This window comes from Microcebus murinus, chromosome 8, assembly GCF_040939455.1.
Source record: "Microcebus murinus isolate Inina chromosome 8, M.murinus_Inina_mat1.0, whole genome shotgun sequence".
NCBI lineage: Eukaryota > Metazoa > Chordata > Mammalia > Primates > Cheirogaleidae > Microcebus > Microcebus murinus.
Window position 1 is genome coordinate 37015843 of NC_134111.1, and position 15056 is coordinate 37030898.

The 15056-nt window shown below is 43.1% G+C and overlaps 1 protein-coding gene across 1 annotated transcript in view; it reads right to left on the reverse strand.

Annotated features, from left to right (window-relative positions):
* Window positions 1–8721: 8721 nt before the first annotated feature.
* Window positions 8722–15056, reverse strand: part of LOC142872320 (uncharacterized) — a 36638-nt gene continuing 30303 nt past the window's right edge. Inside the window, exons 2-4 of the mRNA XM_076005393.1 lie at window positions 9589–10066; window positions 9320–9489; window positions 8722–9179 (exon numbers count right to left, since the gene is read on the reverse strand). Of these exons, the coding sequence (XP_075861508.1) occupies window positions 9117–9179; window positions 9320–9489; window positions 9589–10066 (711 nt within the window). The 3' untranslated portion in view covers window positions 8722–9116. The remainder of the gene's footprint in view (window positions 9180–9319; window positions 9490–9588; window positions 10067–15056) is intronic.

Here is a 15056-nt window from a genome sequence, read left to right on the forward strand (position 1 = left end):
GGACTCCTGGCCCGCGCTCGCTTTGGTATATTTCCGACCTGACGTCACGAGCAGGGCTGATTTTAAGGTGGGAACCGTTCTGCGTTCACCTTGGTAGCCGGCTTGGGTGGTTTTTTTTTTTTTTTTTTTCCGAAAGAGGTGTGACCTCTCCACCCAGGACCGCGCAGCCCGCAGCGTCGCTACACTACACCTTCCCCCAAGCCCCCAAGCCCTCACTGCCGCTCGGCCGCTCACACGTGGGGAGGGTGCAACAAAAGCCCGGGCGGAAAGGAAAGCTGGCGTGGGCCAGGTAGCCCGCACCTGGAGCGGCACGGGATGGGGTGTGCCTTGCGGCGCCTAACCTCACCCACCTACCTTCTTCACCCCCTTAGCGGAAGCACGGGCAGACGTCCCATGACACGAGACGCTCGGAGGGCTCAGGCAGTCGGGGTGGGATTTCCCTAGCCCAGTGCATCCCCTTTTTCTCTCTGTTCCTGTCTCTAGCCTCCAGCAGTATATTCTGTCTCTCTCTTTCTCTCTCTCTCTCTCTCTCTCTCTCTCTCTCTCTCTCTCTCTCTCTCTCTCTCTCTCTCTCTCTCTCTCACACACACACACACAGTCCGTGCTGAAAGGGAATGGCAGAGGGGGTAGGGCCTGCTTTTGAGCGTTCCCTTCTTTCCTTGCAGTGTCCACTTTCGAGGGAGGACGTGGTACATGGAGAGAGTGAAGGAGGGCAGGGGGTAGACAGTGACCCTGCCCTTCAGAGACCCCAAAAGTCAGAATGAAGCGTCGCCTGCTTTCCTTTCGCAGACAATGCAGCCGAGCAGCAGGCAACAGGTGCGCGTTCTACAGAAAGGTACTCTGATCCCACCTTCTGCCCACTCTGATACTTTGGGCACTCCCCTGCGCCCACCAGTTCGTACTTCCTCCACGAGTTTCAGGGAAATAAATCGACTTTGCTCTGAAACACAAGGGCTATCTTAGCCTCAATCTGAGCCCCAAGAGGGAAAGACAGGACAAGAGGAAGGCAGTGGGTGGGGGTGGGGAGAGCGTCTCCGCGAAGGGTAAAGTGTGTGCCCACAGCCCTGCCTGGAGAAGGGCCGGGGCGAGCTGCGGGAGCGTGTCCCATCCCCGCTGCGGTCCGGTCGCCGCGGACTCTGCTTTGCAAGTCAGTCCCCTGTGCCGCGCCGAGGGCACAAGGAGCGTTCTAGCAACAGAATCGCCGCTGCTCCCTCCGGAGTCCAAGCCTCCCTCCCGGTAGCCCAGCCCGAGCTGGGCGGGCTTCCCAGGGCTTCTCCCGTGGGCTGGAAGAGTCTGGGCCCAGGGAAGGGAGAGTTCGAAGGCGCCCCCCTTCCCTGCTTGCGGAGAGCGCTCCAGTCGCCCCTCCTCCCCCCTCGGCATGGCTTGCTCCCAGGCTGCCGGGGCCCCTTCGCAACTCGCCCCTTCCTGGTGTTCCCTGTAGGGGCCGAAAAAACCGCGATGGAAGCAACCGGGATACTGGGCTGCTCGGTTCTAACCTGCACCCCCGCCTTTGCGCACGCCCCGCCGCCCCCAGCTCCCCCGAGGCTGGCGAGGCGTGGCGACGAAATGCCCTGCGGCTGCCCCCGGGAAGCCGCGGGCTCTTCTGCGCCGCAGACTCGGGGAAAACCTACGTGACCACCTTAAGTTTCCCCCAGATGTTGCTGCTGCCGCCGCCGCTGCTGCTGCTGCAGCTCCGCGGTGCCCTAGCGGGCGCGAGAAAAAAAATCAAACCAGGAAGTGTGTGTGTGTGTAGGGAGGGAGGAGATGTTGTGGTGGCGGGCGAGGGTGTTGTGTGTAGGGGGAAGCGAGGGGGCAGGGCGAGGAATAGCTTATTAGCATGAGCTCGGTAGCGTCAGCGCCCCGTGGGCAGCAGCGATTCCATGCAAACGAAAGGGAAAAAGTGAGAGTTTGGAGAGCAGGGGAGAAGGAAGGGGGTGGGGGTGGCGGTGACGCAGGGGCTCAGGCATTGACGCACCGGCCAGGCTGGGCCCAAAATAGCAGCAACTCCAGCGCCGAGGCGCCCTCCCGGGTTCCCTTCCCCTTCTGCGAGCGAGCAGGGCGCGGCCGGAGGCAGCTTTCCTTGATCCCCGCGGTGGGCCCGGCTCCTGGCAGCTATTTTGAGGCAGTCGGAAACTCGAGCGCAGCCTCGCCGGGGTGGCAGCTACTGATTTTTAATGTAGTGGCAGGAAAGCGGGAGCCAGGAGAACTTTACGGTTGTAACCTTCACCCTCCGTACACGAATACTCCCGTCTAAGTACAGACGTTCACTCCGCACGCTCCTCCTCCCACATTGCCATTAAAAATACAGACTCAGTTTAGGTAGGGGTTAGTAAGCGAACAATTTGAAAATTCCCTCCCCCGAGGGCTGAAAAGTGTCCTGGAGTTCTTAAAGTGAGCTCCAAGGAAGCCAAGTAATTGTAACGTGATGCGTTATCCTTTAACAGCAACCTGTCGAGTATGGCTTCCTGATAACAGAGCGTTTGCCCAGGTCTTAATGCAACCAGAGTCGAAAGGTACTTCTCACAGAAGCTTATTATAACAATTATTGACTAATTGGGAATGGAGCGATGATCATTAACATGAGAGGAAAGGGGGACTTTTTCCTTCTACCCTACCATCCACGTAAGAGTTCTTTTCAAATTCCTCTTCTGGTTCCTGGGAAGCATTACTATTTCTTAGGAAGACACAACGGATGTAAGACTGATAAGCTTGCTTAAGCCAATTCTTAGATAAGCTATTTCTTAGGATGGGGTTTTTGGTAAGGCTGCACGTGCCCGGGGTGGAAAGGATTTAGCACATGGATCAGAAAGTGTGAAGAAGGGCCCACATGCCCAAAACCCCAGTCTTCTGTTTTCACCACCAGATTCTGATGGGACGAAGTCTCAGTAGCACTGCCAACGTCTGTAATTGACTGATCCAGTCAGTAGGGGGCCTGACTCCACAATGTTCAAGAGTCTCTCTCTCTCTCTCTCTCTCTCTCTCTCTCTCTCTCTCTCTCTCTCTCTCTCTCTCTCTCTCTCTCTCCCCCTCTCCCTGCCCCCCCTCACACACACACACACACACACACACACACACACACACTAGCTATTTACTATTTAAGCTAAGCCAGAGGAGAGAATGCTGCAGGCCCAAATACTCACATTGTGCTTGAATTCATAAATAACTACAAATCTTTGATTCTCTTCTATTTTCTCTAAAAGGGAAACAGTTTAACACACGGGATTAGGTTCCCAATAGCTTTTCTGTATTTCCTCTTGCCCATATTTAACTCACTGTTAGGTCACAGGGGGAAAAAAATCAAACTGGTAATAAAATCTCTCATTTTATCACCAAGCAGTTCAAATTGGCATATAGTTTGGAAAAATGAAAGCATGTTTTAAAATCCTATGATTACATGTTTAAATAAATTATAGTTTAGAAGAGGATTCCTGTGGGTGTATTTGCTAGTACATAAGAGAATGCTTTTGTGCACAGAGGTTTAATTACACATATAATGGAATCAAAATGTAGAATTGAACAACCTTTCAGAAAATGTTAAAATGATGCTTTAGGCTAAAAGAAACTGAAATTCTGCATTTATATGACTGCAACCCTTCAAGATTCTTGAACATAAATAGTTCAAATAAAGTATTTTATAACTCAATTAAAATGACAATAATGGCTTTTTTTCAGGACCCAGCATCTGATATAACTTTAAATTACTGCCATGTATAAATGTGTAAAGTTACTCAACAATGAAGGTCTATTTTCTTAATAATTTAAAGTAAATGGAAATAAAAATTGGTCCTATCCTCTTTTGAAACCAACTGCAATAAACTAAAAATTATCACTATGAATAAATACTATTAGATGACCTCAGAAAAGCATTTAAGAAGGTAATGTTACTATATTATCTTTTATATTAACAAATATTAAGCAGAACATATTGGCACATACATAGACAACATATTTTCATTAAAAATCACCATAAATAATACATACACTCACATCTAAACCAAAGTATTTTATTTTATGCATGGCTAAGCAGATTATACTTAATAAAATTGAGCTTTTGGTATAATTTAGAAAGCAAACATGGATGTAATCCCATAGGATTTTCTATCTTAATGCATGGGAAAGAGGCCTTTAGGAATTTATTTCACTATTCTCCCTCAATGAATTCAGAGTAAACCTTACAATGCAGATATAGTAAAACAGACATACCTGTTATGCTGTAAGAGTCGAGGCAACTTTAACATATTTCATAATAAAATTGCTTAGTGGAATCTATTTTTCCATTAAAATGATATATATCCTTTAAATTATATTTGGACAAACTTCCACTCATGGCATTTTTGCCACTCAGAAGGCACTTTTACATTAGTGATAGAAGAAAGAAATTTTCACTTTGAAAAAAATCTGCTTCTTAAAGTATAAAATCATTTTTAATATTCAAAGTTTTTTGTTTTGTTTTTGCCATTTCATTTGTATTGAAATGATATTAACCAACCAAATTGTCTCTTTCCCACAGGATACTCAGAGAACAAGTCAATTGCTTTTTTAATATTCACATTTGGGGTAGTTGTGGTTTTTATACAGTTTTACTCAGCCCATTTTTCACCAAAAACCACTTAACACAAAGACTTTAAAAATTATTTTTTACTTTGATTCAGAAGTCAAGTTCTAGAAATGTATAAAGATGTGCAGAAGAAAACAGCATTCCTTTTCTAGAAGCATCTTCTTGTAAATTAAAATTATAAAACTGAACATATGGTAAAACCTCATGCCACTCAAAAAGTATTTTGCATAATAAAAATCCTTCATCTTTTTGTTAATACTTGACTCACAGTAACCATCTCCTAAATATTTGCTTTTAAATTAACCACCTAGTATTTTCTTATGTAAGAATTATTTTTCATTAGACAAAGAAGGATAACTTTGATTTTAGATCATTGCTAATATCACTAAACATGGGTATCACTGGAATGTATAAAGTCCTAAAAGACATTTTGAAGATTCTGAAAACAAGTTGCTATATGCTAAGAAAATATCAGACAGACCCTAAAATTGCTAAAAATAACTAACATTAGTAACCCTAACAGTATTAGATAGCATTTCTTTAAGTAGATAAAATACATGTATTTTGCAACCATTGTTATATATATAAATCACAGCTGGCTAGTTTTTGTTCTACCTTTAATGATAAAATAACCCTCCCCCCCCCAGACCAACTGGTATATAAGAACCTCTCAATTTAATAAAAAAGGAAGATAAAGTATGGATATATTACTACAAAGACATATATGCCCTTTTCCTCATCATAATTCTGCAATTATCAAGCCTACAATTTTAACACTACAAAAGTAACTTATAGCAAGGACCCTTATAGTGATAAGTAATAAATCTAATTACCATATCCTTTGAATAGATGTAATATAAATTTCATTGCTCACTTAAAAGTTCTAAAGTTAACAGCATAAACTTGAAGTTGAGTAATTAAGTAATCCTTATATAGACACTTATTAAAGTATTTATACATATTATCTTAAATCTACATCTATCATTTTGCCAATTAAAATTAGGACTTTAATTGCAATTAAGTAATTTAATTGCCAATTGAACAGCAAAATTGCTAAGTGACTAATTTTAATGCCTATTTTAATTACCAATCATGACTGGGGAGGGAGCTAATCAAGTTACATCAAGCAGTACCAGAGTAATGATGTGAAAAAAAAAAAAAAAGTAGAACAAACATTCAAGGCTACATGCTTTAAAAAAAGAACATAAATTAAATAAATGCAAACACAATCTTATAAATGTATAAAAATACTGTATTTCAATATCTGAATACAGAACATGAAAGAGAACAAGATTAATTAAAGAAGCCTCTGTCAATCTTCAAAGTAAGGACAATGAAAGTCAAAATTTTTTGTGGTATTTACATGGCACTCATTCTAACCCAGATAAAAACAAAGTTGCAGATAGCTGAAAATAATAGGCTGTTTCCTGCTTAGCTGGTTAAATATTTACAGATAGACAGTTTTTAAAATTTTTTTCTTAAATGAAATGCTATGAAAGACAGAAACACGTTTCCAATGCAACAATGTGGATTCTGCATTTGAAAACCAAACAGGGCAAGTGCAATGGGACTATGCTATTTCCGGGTTGCTCTCCTCCTCCACCCCCCTCACTTGAATGAAGAGTTCCATTAGAGGCCCAATGCCTATCCATAACTGTCCCATGTTACCTTGAGAAAAATACACACCTGGCCAATCTTAAATATTTCAATTTTTTTCATTAGTAAAAATAAGAAAGCAGCTAGGATTACATCACAATTAAAATTACTTAGCATGGGAATATACCTAGTTCTAATAGTCTTTCTTCACTTTCAGTTAGAAGAAACATGCCAGCTCAAGATAAAGGCCGCAAACTAGCAGGCAACTAGAAACACCAGTGAAAATCTTTTTGGACAACAAAAACATATTTTCAAGAGTTTTCATATCCAAACTTATTCTCAGATTATCAATATGAAAGGGCAATACTGAAAGGAGGTGAGTTGAGAGCTCAAAAAACAGAAAGTCATTCCCGGTAGACAATAACAATTTTAGCACTTTCTGGCTATAGGGTTCCCCTTGGCATCCAGCCACCTCATTTAGAGTAACAATGGAGAGCCATCAAATCTTCATTTAAAATAAAAGGCATGCTGCAAGACACGTATCTTGTTTTTGTTGCCACATATGTATACCAAAAATATACATAGTAATGTCTACAAAAGGGCTCACAATTATTAATGAAATACATGTAAAGCTATAACTTGAGAAAAAGCAAGTAGTGCAGCTTGGGATTTTATTTACTAATGGACTTGAATTCTGAAATGAAGCACAGCAGGACTATCTGCCTGGCTTTTGAAGGAGGGACACTTTAATAATCACTGGCCCTGACAAAAGACTGCAATATCTGTTCATGACAATAACAGCTTTATAAGGCAAGTTCTGTGTGACTGATTAAAGGACACACTCACTGCTTATTCACAAGTCATGGAGATGGGGTCATTATCGACAAACTCACCACTGATCATGGTTAAAACACATGGAGTGCTGATGCTAAAAAGAGAAATAAAACCTCAGCCACTAAAAGATTACAAAAAACAGGCCCAGAAAAGAAGGGAGCCATAAATTAGATATATCTTAATATGCTCTATATAAGATTTTCTGCTATATGCATACACAAAAGATCTTATTTGATGATAATCAACAAAATTATTAAACTAACTCAAGCACTAGGTAAGAAGCCATTACAAAGGGGGAAAAAAAGAGAAACTTTGTCTTGTAATTTCAAAATGATTCTGCAAAAACATGGTATATATACAAACTTTTGAAGTGTTAATACTTTTTGAAACTTGACTGGAAGTATGTACTTTTTTAGACTGATCAATATTTTATGTGTTTTCCTAGTCTATCAGTTCACATGAATTAATGTGCTTTGCATATTGCCAGAGGCAAAAACTTTTAAAACATGGCATGTCTCTAGCTATCAGATATCCCTTAATAAGTAAAAGTAAAGTTTAAAAATTGTAATACATTATTTTACTTTTTTACCCTTAAGTTATTGCTTGTCTTTTAGTGTTATCTGCATTAGTGAATGAAAAAAAGTGATACAATAAAAGACAGCCATGTTTATAATCTGAAATTAGAAGGAATCGAAATATTTTACTAGTCACCAGGATATCTAAAAATAAATCCTGTGAAATATTACAGAATTATTCCAATAGGAGTGAAGCAGTGACTTCAGTACGCTATCACTGACATGTTGGGAGGAGACAGCAAACTATCAGTACCACCATATACATGATTCAAGTTAAGATACATAAATAGTGAGTGTGTGAGGCTGTGGGTAATAGAAATTGGTTTGCTGAGGAGGTCTTACTTACATTTCTTATAGTTCATATTTCTGAGAACTGTTTTCTGTAAGTTAATTTCCAAAGTTCAAGAATGAATGTTTAAAAATAAATGGAGAATTTCAAATAGTTAATGGATTTAGGAGTCATATTGAAACAACTAGCAGAAAACACATTTTCCCTAAGAGTCCTTTAATTTTCCGGATTTAAACGTATGGTGTTCCTAAAGATGGCCAACTCTTGTTTAAATAACTATGTCTGGAAGTAGTATTTCCCATTTCTCCATACTCTCATCGATTAGTCGGATGCTTGGCAACTTCCAAGACCACAGTTTTGGGAAACTTTATAAATATTGCATCGTCCAGAGGTGGGAGGGGGAGAAGGAAGGCAATGCAGAAACAGATTTTACAGCCAGAATGATTTGACAGGGCCCCTCAAACTACAAATAGATGTTATAGAATTTGAAATGTAGCTCTGTAGCTCAATTTATACCACAGAAATTGTGAGATGCTATCTTCCTGTTGTTATAACGTATCAGGTCAAGGGATATAAATTGTACCAGGTAATTCATTTTGCTGTTCAGAGAGTCATTAAGTTCCTCCCAGAATATATGTGATTGATATCCCTGGAGGTGAAAGGCTAAAGGAACCATATGGCAACATGTTGCATTCCGTATGCTATCTGCCCATCCGTGCTTAAGCTGTCATTAGCAACATCTGTACCTTACGGAAATCCAGCTGCGCCGACGACGGCTGACGGAATTGTACTTGGGGGGGAAATCTAGCTTAGCGCCATTAACTTGAGACTTAGAGCCTATCTACCAGGACGGATGGAGGCTTTCACAATTAGACGAGACGACACAAATGCTTTATTAAAGTTTAATTTTGAACTCCCAATTAGCGAGAGTGCATTACAAATCGCTTGTAATTTCCTAGAAGACACAGCAAGTTCTCTGCCTGCCTGCCACGTGCGAGAGCCTCCGGAGCGAGCTTTCCCAGCTCCCGGCAGCTGGAAGGGGACGGTTCAGAGCGGTCTCCGCATCCCAGCAAGTCCCTAAAATCCTCACCAGCCCCTCCTTCCGCGGGGCTGGGGCGTCCGCGAACTGCACCCGCGGGGCGGGGGGCGGGGGGCGCTCGAGCGAGGCGTCGGCGGGGTGGGGCGAGAGGAGGAGTGGACGGGGGCAGGGCGGCGGGCGGGAGAGGGGTGCTCTATTATCTCGGCTTCCCGGGAGGAGCCTCATCTAGTCAGTCACGCAGGAGAAGTTTCTCTTTCGCTCCTCGCGCCACACACCCAGATTGGCTTCCTGCGCGCAGGCGAGGGGGGCGGGAAGGAGGGGAGCGCGGAGTCCCGGAAGGGCTGCCCGGCGTTCACGACCCCCTCCGCTCCCCTCCCCGCGCCCCACACAAAGCCCCCTGCCCCCGCTCCAGGTCCGGGGTACGTTACCTGCCCGGCGCTCCCGGCCCCTCGGTCACCGCGTCCCCTGCTGGGCGCGCCCGGTGTGGGTCCCGCTCCCCGGGGCGCACAACGTGGTGGCCCCCGGCGGCCGGATAAGTCCCCCTCTCTCGTCATGTTGGGGCTTGTGGGGAGGGAAACGGGGGAAGTAGAAGCGGAGCCTGGGGCAAAGGGAACTTATTGATAAAATAGAAAAAAAAAAAAGAAAACAAAAGCCCGTGAGGCTCGGGTCCTGGCCGGGGGCGAAAGAGGCCGGTTACCTTTCCGGGGGTCGCGGCCGAGAGGTAGGGGAGTGGGGGAGCTGCCGCTCGCTCCCCTCCCCCAGCCCCCGGCGGCGGCGGCTGCACACACAGAAGCCCATTGTCGCCGGCGCCCGGCGCGCAGCCCCACGGACTCGGCCCCGCGGCCAAGCGCGTCAGCGGCCCAGTCAGCCGGGCCGGGCTCCGTGACGCGCGCGCAGCCCGCTCTATAAATAACCCGCCGCCGGGTTGCTGCTCGGGCGGCTTTCCAGTGACGCCGGGGCCCGGCGCGGGAGGAGGAGGGCGAAAGGAAACAATAAAACCGCCCGCCCCGGGCAGCCCTCGGCCGTTCGCGCCGCGCTCCCCTTTCCCCGCCCCGGCCCGCCCTTCGAGGAGCTCGGCTGGCGGAGGGGAAGGAGCCAGCCGAGCCGGGGCCGGACGCGCTCCCCCGAGGCGGGAGTGAGGGTCGCCCACACCCGCCGGGGTGGCGGGGAGGGAACTAGGCGACAAGTTTAGCGAAAGAATCACGGTGTTTCTCCCTAGTTGGTGTAAAACGTCTCGGTGCTTTCTCTGCTTCCCCTCCACACCCATTCTAGTACACATCGGATGTATTATTGTGGTAGTGTGTCCTCGATTAAAAACACAGACAGAAAAACTTCCGTCTTAAACGTAAGCATTATCTAGGTTTCTGTGGGGTCGGGCCCACGTTACTGTTTTAATTAAGGGGAGTCGAAGCAGCGTGGGTTCCATGACTTGAACTCTCAGCTCCCCTGTATTTCTGCAGGTCTTTGTGACCTTAAACTTAGCATATAGGCCTTGAACGTAGCTTATTTGAATTTTCTGAAAGTTTATGATCTTTCAACATTTTGGACTTTAATCACGACTACCACTTACAAGGGGCTTTCTTTCTAGGTAAATATTTTTGTAGAGACATTTCCGTTGCTAACTTCCATAGACAGGCAATTCTGTCACACACCCTGACGCCTGTCCTACTCATGAAGGTGTTGGTACAACTGGGAGGTAGTCTTGTTAATGAGCGCTTAAGCCCCTATTTCTTCCTAAGAAAAAGTCTCAAATATATATGCACCCCACATTTTCTGGGGTGCTGATATAGAGATAATTTGCAGATGCAAGCAAGGTGTTGAAGTAACTTGGCGTGGATTGAGTGAGGTAAAAAGGCTGAGGAAATGGTTCACAATCAAGGCCAAGTGGTACAGTGGAAGGTACGCTGGGCTGGGGTTTGGAAGATGAGGAACTGAGAGTTTTAATTATGTCTTCATTGTACTTTTCTGTGTCACCTTGCAGAAATCACAGCCTCTGCCTCACTTTCCTCATCTTTAAAAGGAAGAACTGGAGGTTCCTTTTCTACACTAACATTCTAGGACAATAAAGGATAGCACCATGGTCAGGTATAAAGTTTGATTAAACTAACATGAGCACCCAGTGTCTGGTAGGAAAGGGGTAACAAATGTAGAATAATTTGGTCTTCTGACATTTTAAAATTATGTACATTTTTAAATATATTAGGGCCACTTCAGAAAAAAAGAATGAATTTAAGCGTGCCATTAAAACTATTTGAATAGAAAAGAGTAGTTGTCAACTATATGTTTCATTTATGTGACAGCAGACACATTTACAGTCTGATAATGTCTTAGGCCCTTTCTAACACCACATTTTCTTATGTGCATAAATTGATCATAGGTAGCAAAATATGTTAATGTTAGGACCACTTTCTCCTATTTTGCCCCCATTTTTGGCTTGTGTGTTTTTTAAGAGGAATTTTTCAGGTGAAAGACACTAAATTGTTTATCAGTGAGTAGATTGCTGAGACAAGGGAAAATCTTCTGATTGACCTTCACCAGACAGTCAAAATATGCCTTATTCTTCTGTCTTCAGGTTGGTGAAGGCAGAAAACATAAAAGTGGCAAAAACAAGTTTGGAGCCAAAACATTTGCTTCACATAGACACCACGAAAGTGTGATCACAACTAAAAGTTAACCAATATTTTTCCAGTTCCAAAAGCACATCTGTCTCCCTTTCCCATAAAATGTTTGATATCTCTAATTTAACTTTGCCTTAAGATTCTTTCTTCTGCTCCTTATAGAAAGGTATTTTTTGTTCGCTGCTATTTTCCTGAAACATCCAGCTTCTCACATAGTTTTAAATTAAAACTCTTTTGCTTACTTCTTATCCCTTTTTTGCCTTGATCAGTTTCCTTCCCCCTTATCCCTGCCCTTAAAATTTAATAGAGTGAGAACTAGCATATTCTAGCTAAATTTGAAACATACCCAGTTTTATAAGGGAGGAGGAAAAAAAGCTTAGCTCTAGGAACAGTAGAAATAGGGTAAAACAACCAGTTTTCTCAAAACAAAGCAAAAAAAGTCATGCAAAATTTGTGAAATAGGGGACTGAAAAATATGAAAAATCTTTTATTTGGATCTCCTTGATAGTATAAAGCTTGTTACAATTTTTCAAACATAGTGAATGTTTTAGAATGTGGACATTTCCCGATACTTCCAAAGTTTCTGTCTATCTGAGGTTAAATCCTTTGAAAGACTCTTCTACCGTAACAGTATTGAAGAATTTATTAGAGAAACTACTGTGCACTCTTGCCTTATTACTCAGTTAATCCTGATCTATATTTAGAGAGTGATGCCAGCCAGGTTGAGGCTTCAAAGGAATGAGCACAAATATTTGCCATATCCTGTGCAGTATAGTTTTGGTGATTGAAATGAAATTCATCTTGGAAAATATCACTGAAGTTATAGTATAAGCAAATCTCAGCAACCTTCAAATGGATAAATAGAAGGTTAACAAGAAAAGTGATGAGGGATTCTCAGTATTCCAAATGAAAGAAAAGGGACAACCCAGGTTATAGAGCTAGGAGCTTTCTTTATATAAAAGGCCAGGAAACTTAGGCAGTCAGTGTTCTTGAAAATAATGTTGGGCTCAGTGGCTCTTCTCTGTAATCCTAGCGTTTGGGGAGTTGGAGGCAGGAGAATCACTTAAGGCCAGGAGTTAGAGACTAGCCTGGGCAATAGCGAGAACCTGTCTCTATAGAAAATAAAAAATTAGCCAGACATGGTACCACGCATCTATAGTATCAGCTACTCAGGAGGCTGAGGCAGGAGGATCACTTGAGTCCAGAAATTTGAGGTGGCTGTGAACCATAAGGACACTGCTGCACTCTAGCCCAGGCAACAGAGCAAGACCTTGTCTGGAAATAAATAAATAAATAAGGTTGACAAAGTTCAGTAAAATTGCAGGGCTCCCAACATCAATTCAAAATACGGACGTTCATACATGCCCAGCCCTTCTGATAAGGTTGTCCTGATTCTAATGGTTAATCCTTCAATGGAAAGTATCTCATTGATTGGAGCCATTGCAAACAACTTTGTTGTTCCAGTATAAATTATCAACATCAAACCCGTTAACACAATGAATTTTTTAAAATCCTTTGTGAGGGTTTCGGGTCCTAGGCCTATTTGTCCTCAGATCCATTCCTGGCTCCTCTTTCCCCTCCTCTGGTCCATATCACAGGGGCACTGATTCCTGCAGACTGCATTTGCAAGGCTCTCTAAGATGTGAGCTGGCTGCCACTGGGTTTGAATGGGAAGCACCAGCAGGAAAGCCAACAGCTGGAGGGTGAGAAAAGCCAGGGTATTCTCTACCTCACCCCCACACTCCAGCTCCTACCAAATGACCTGTGACCTCTGACCTGGGGCTTCAGTAACACAGCCTCTTCCCTTATTCATCCATCTTAGTAGTTATAGTGGCTTCATCCTATTGAAAATTACTGGCTCCTTTCAGGTTTCTCAATTCTTCTGTCACCTGTTTCACAAATTACTTGTGTTAAATTCTCCCTGTGTTAAATAACTAGAGCAATTTCTGTTTTTCTGGTTGGAGCCTAAATCCATACATTCCATGGAGAGGTATCATTGGATGGTACATATGGAAAATCCAATGACTCCTTGAGTTTCTTTTGCTAGAAATTCTTTTTTAAAAAATGTGTGTTTAGAAATGCTAATAAAGGATTCAATACTCAGAAAAGCAGAAACTAAGCTAATACATTTTTAAAAATCAATTTTCCATGGGCATGATATTAAAAATTATGAACACAAAAGATTACTTAACTTTACTATACACAAGTAGGAACAGGGCAAATTCTTAGCTGAGATTGAGAAATAAGTTCCATGATAATAAAAAGAGTGGCATATAATACCTGTCAAGGTTTAATTTACATTACATCTCCTGTGAGGCCCTCTCATTCACCAGCTTATTTTCCAATGGTCTTCACCTCCTCAGATCTCAAAAGACAGAAAAAGAGAGAGAAAGCAAAGAAAAAACTTCCTGCATGACTAATGTGAAACATCATTATGTACGTGATTCCTTGGGATAATATTTTGAAATCTATAGTATGTGTGTATTTTTCTTCTCTCTGTATTTTCTACTATTGCTCCTCTTCTCGCTCCCCACCCCTATAAGCAGATCTCCTTCTTGGTGATCACTGTCCCAGGAAGAGGCAAAAAGAAGGGCAAACAAAAACGGTCTATAAGTATTTCTGGCTTTGTTTTATGAAATCCTAAATTCTCAAGGGAAAGGGTCCAAAGTATCTGGAAGAAACTTCAAAGGGGAAAGAATTTTCCTGAAACTAGAAAAAGGCTCTTCATGGACACATACAAGGGGAGAGAGAAAGGGAGAATGATCGGAGTTTCCTGAGGGAGAAACAGGGAACTGGAAGCTGAGACAGGAGGAAGAGCCCAAGAAAGAAGAGGTCCAGGATAGACTTGGCAAAGGAGTCCCATGAGGTCATGGTGTTAGCATCCAGGTGTGTCATGGAGTATGAATCATCACATAAATACTACCTAGACCTCACTCATCTGCACCGGAGATTACACTAGTTCTTCCTTCCATGGAGCAGTCTGCACCCACGGGAGCCAAAGTGACGTGTCGAGACTTGTGTGGGAGCCATCAGGAAGGATCTCTCTGTTTTTCTGTTCTTTGTGCTTAAACATGGAAAAGTGTAAACTGCCACTACAGGGCACGAGGCTGCAGTAGAATAGAGCCAACACAGAAAAAGTAGATCCAAGAGATGGAGAAGGAAAATCTGGGTGCTGAAGACCTCTGAGCTTAAAGCAAGCTGTTTCTGGAGCTAGACTTAACCATTGGCCTTTCAAGTCAAGTAAGCGTGTTCTCTTTTAGCTAAAGTCAGTTTGGGTTGAATTTTCAGTTATTTGAATTAGGAAAAGCCCTAATTCATATGTTTATCCCAACTACCTAGTCAAGACCTTAGTGCTGGGGCATAGTAAGTACAGAACTTACCTGTTGACTGACATCAATGCATACACATATGATATTGACTTATTATACTTACTGCTACTGGACAGGGGAAGGGGAGATTTAATATTATCACACATGTGGCATGTCAAAATCAAATTGGAGTGCTCATTTTTTATTAAATTTCCAGAGAGGATGGAACTCTTCTTGCC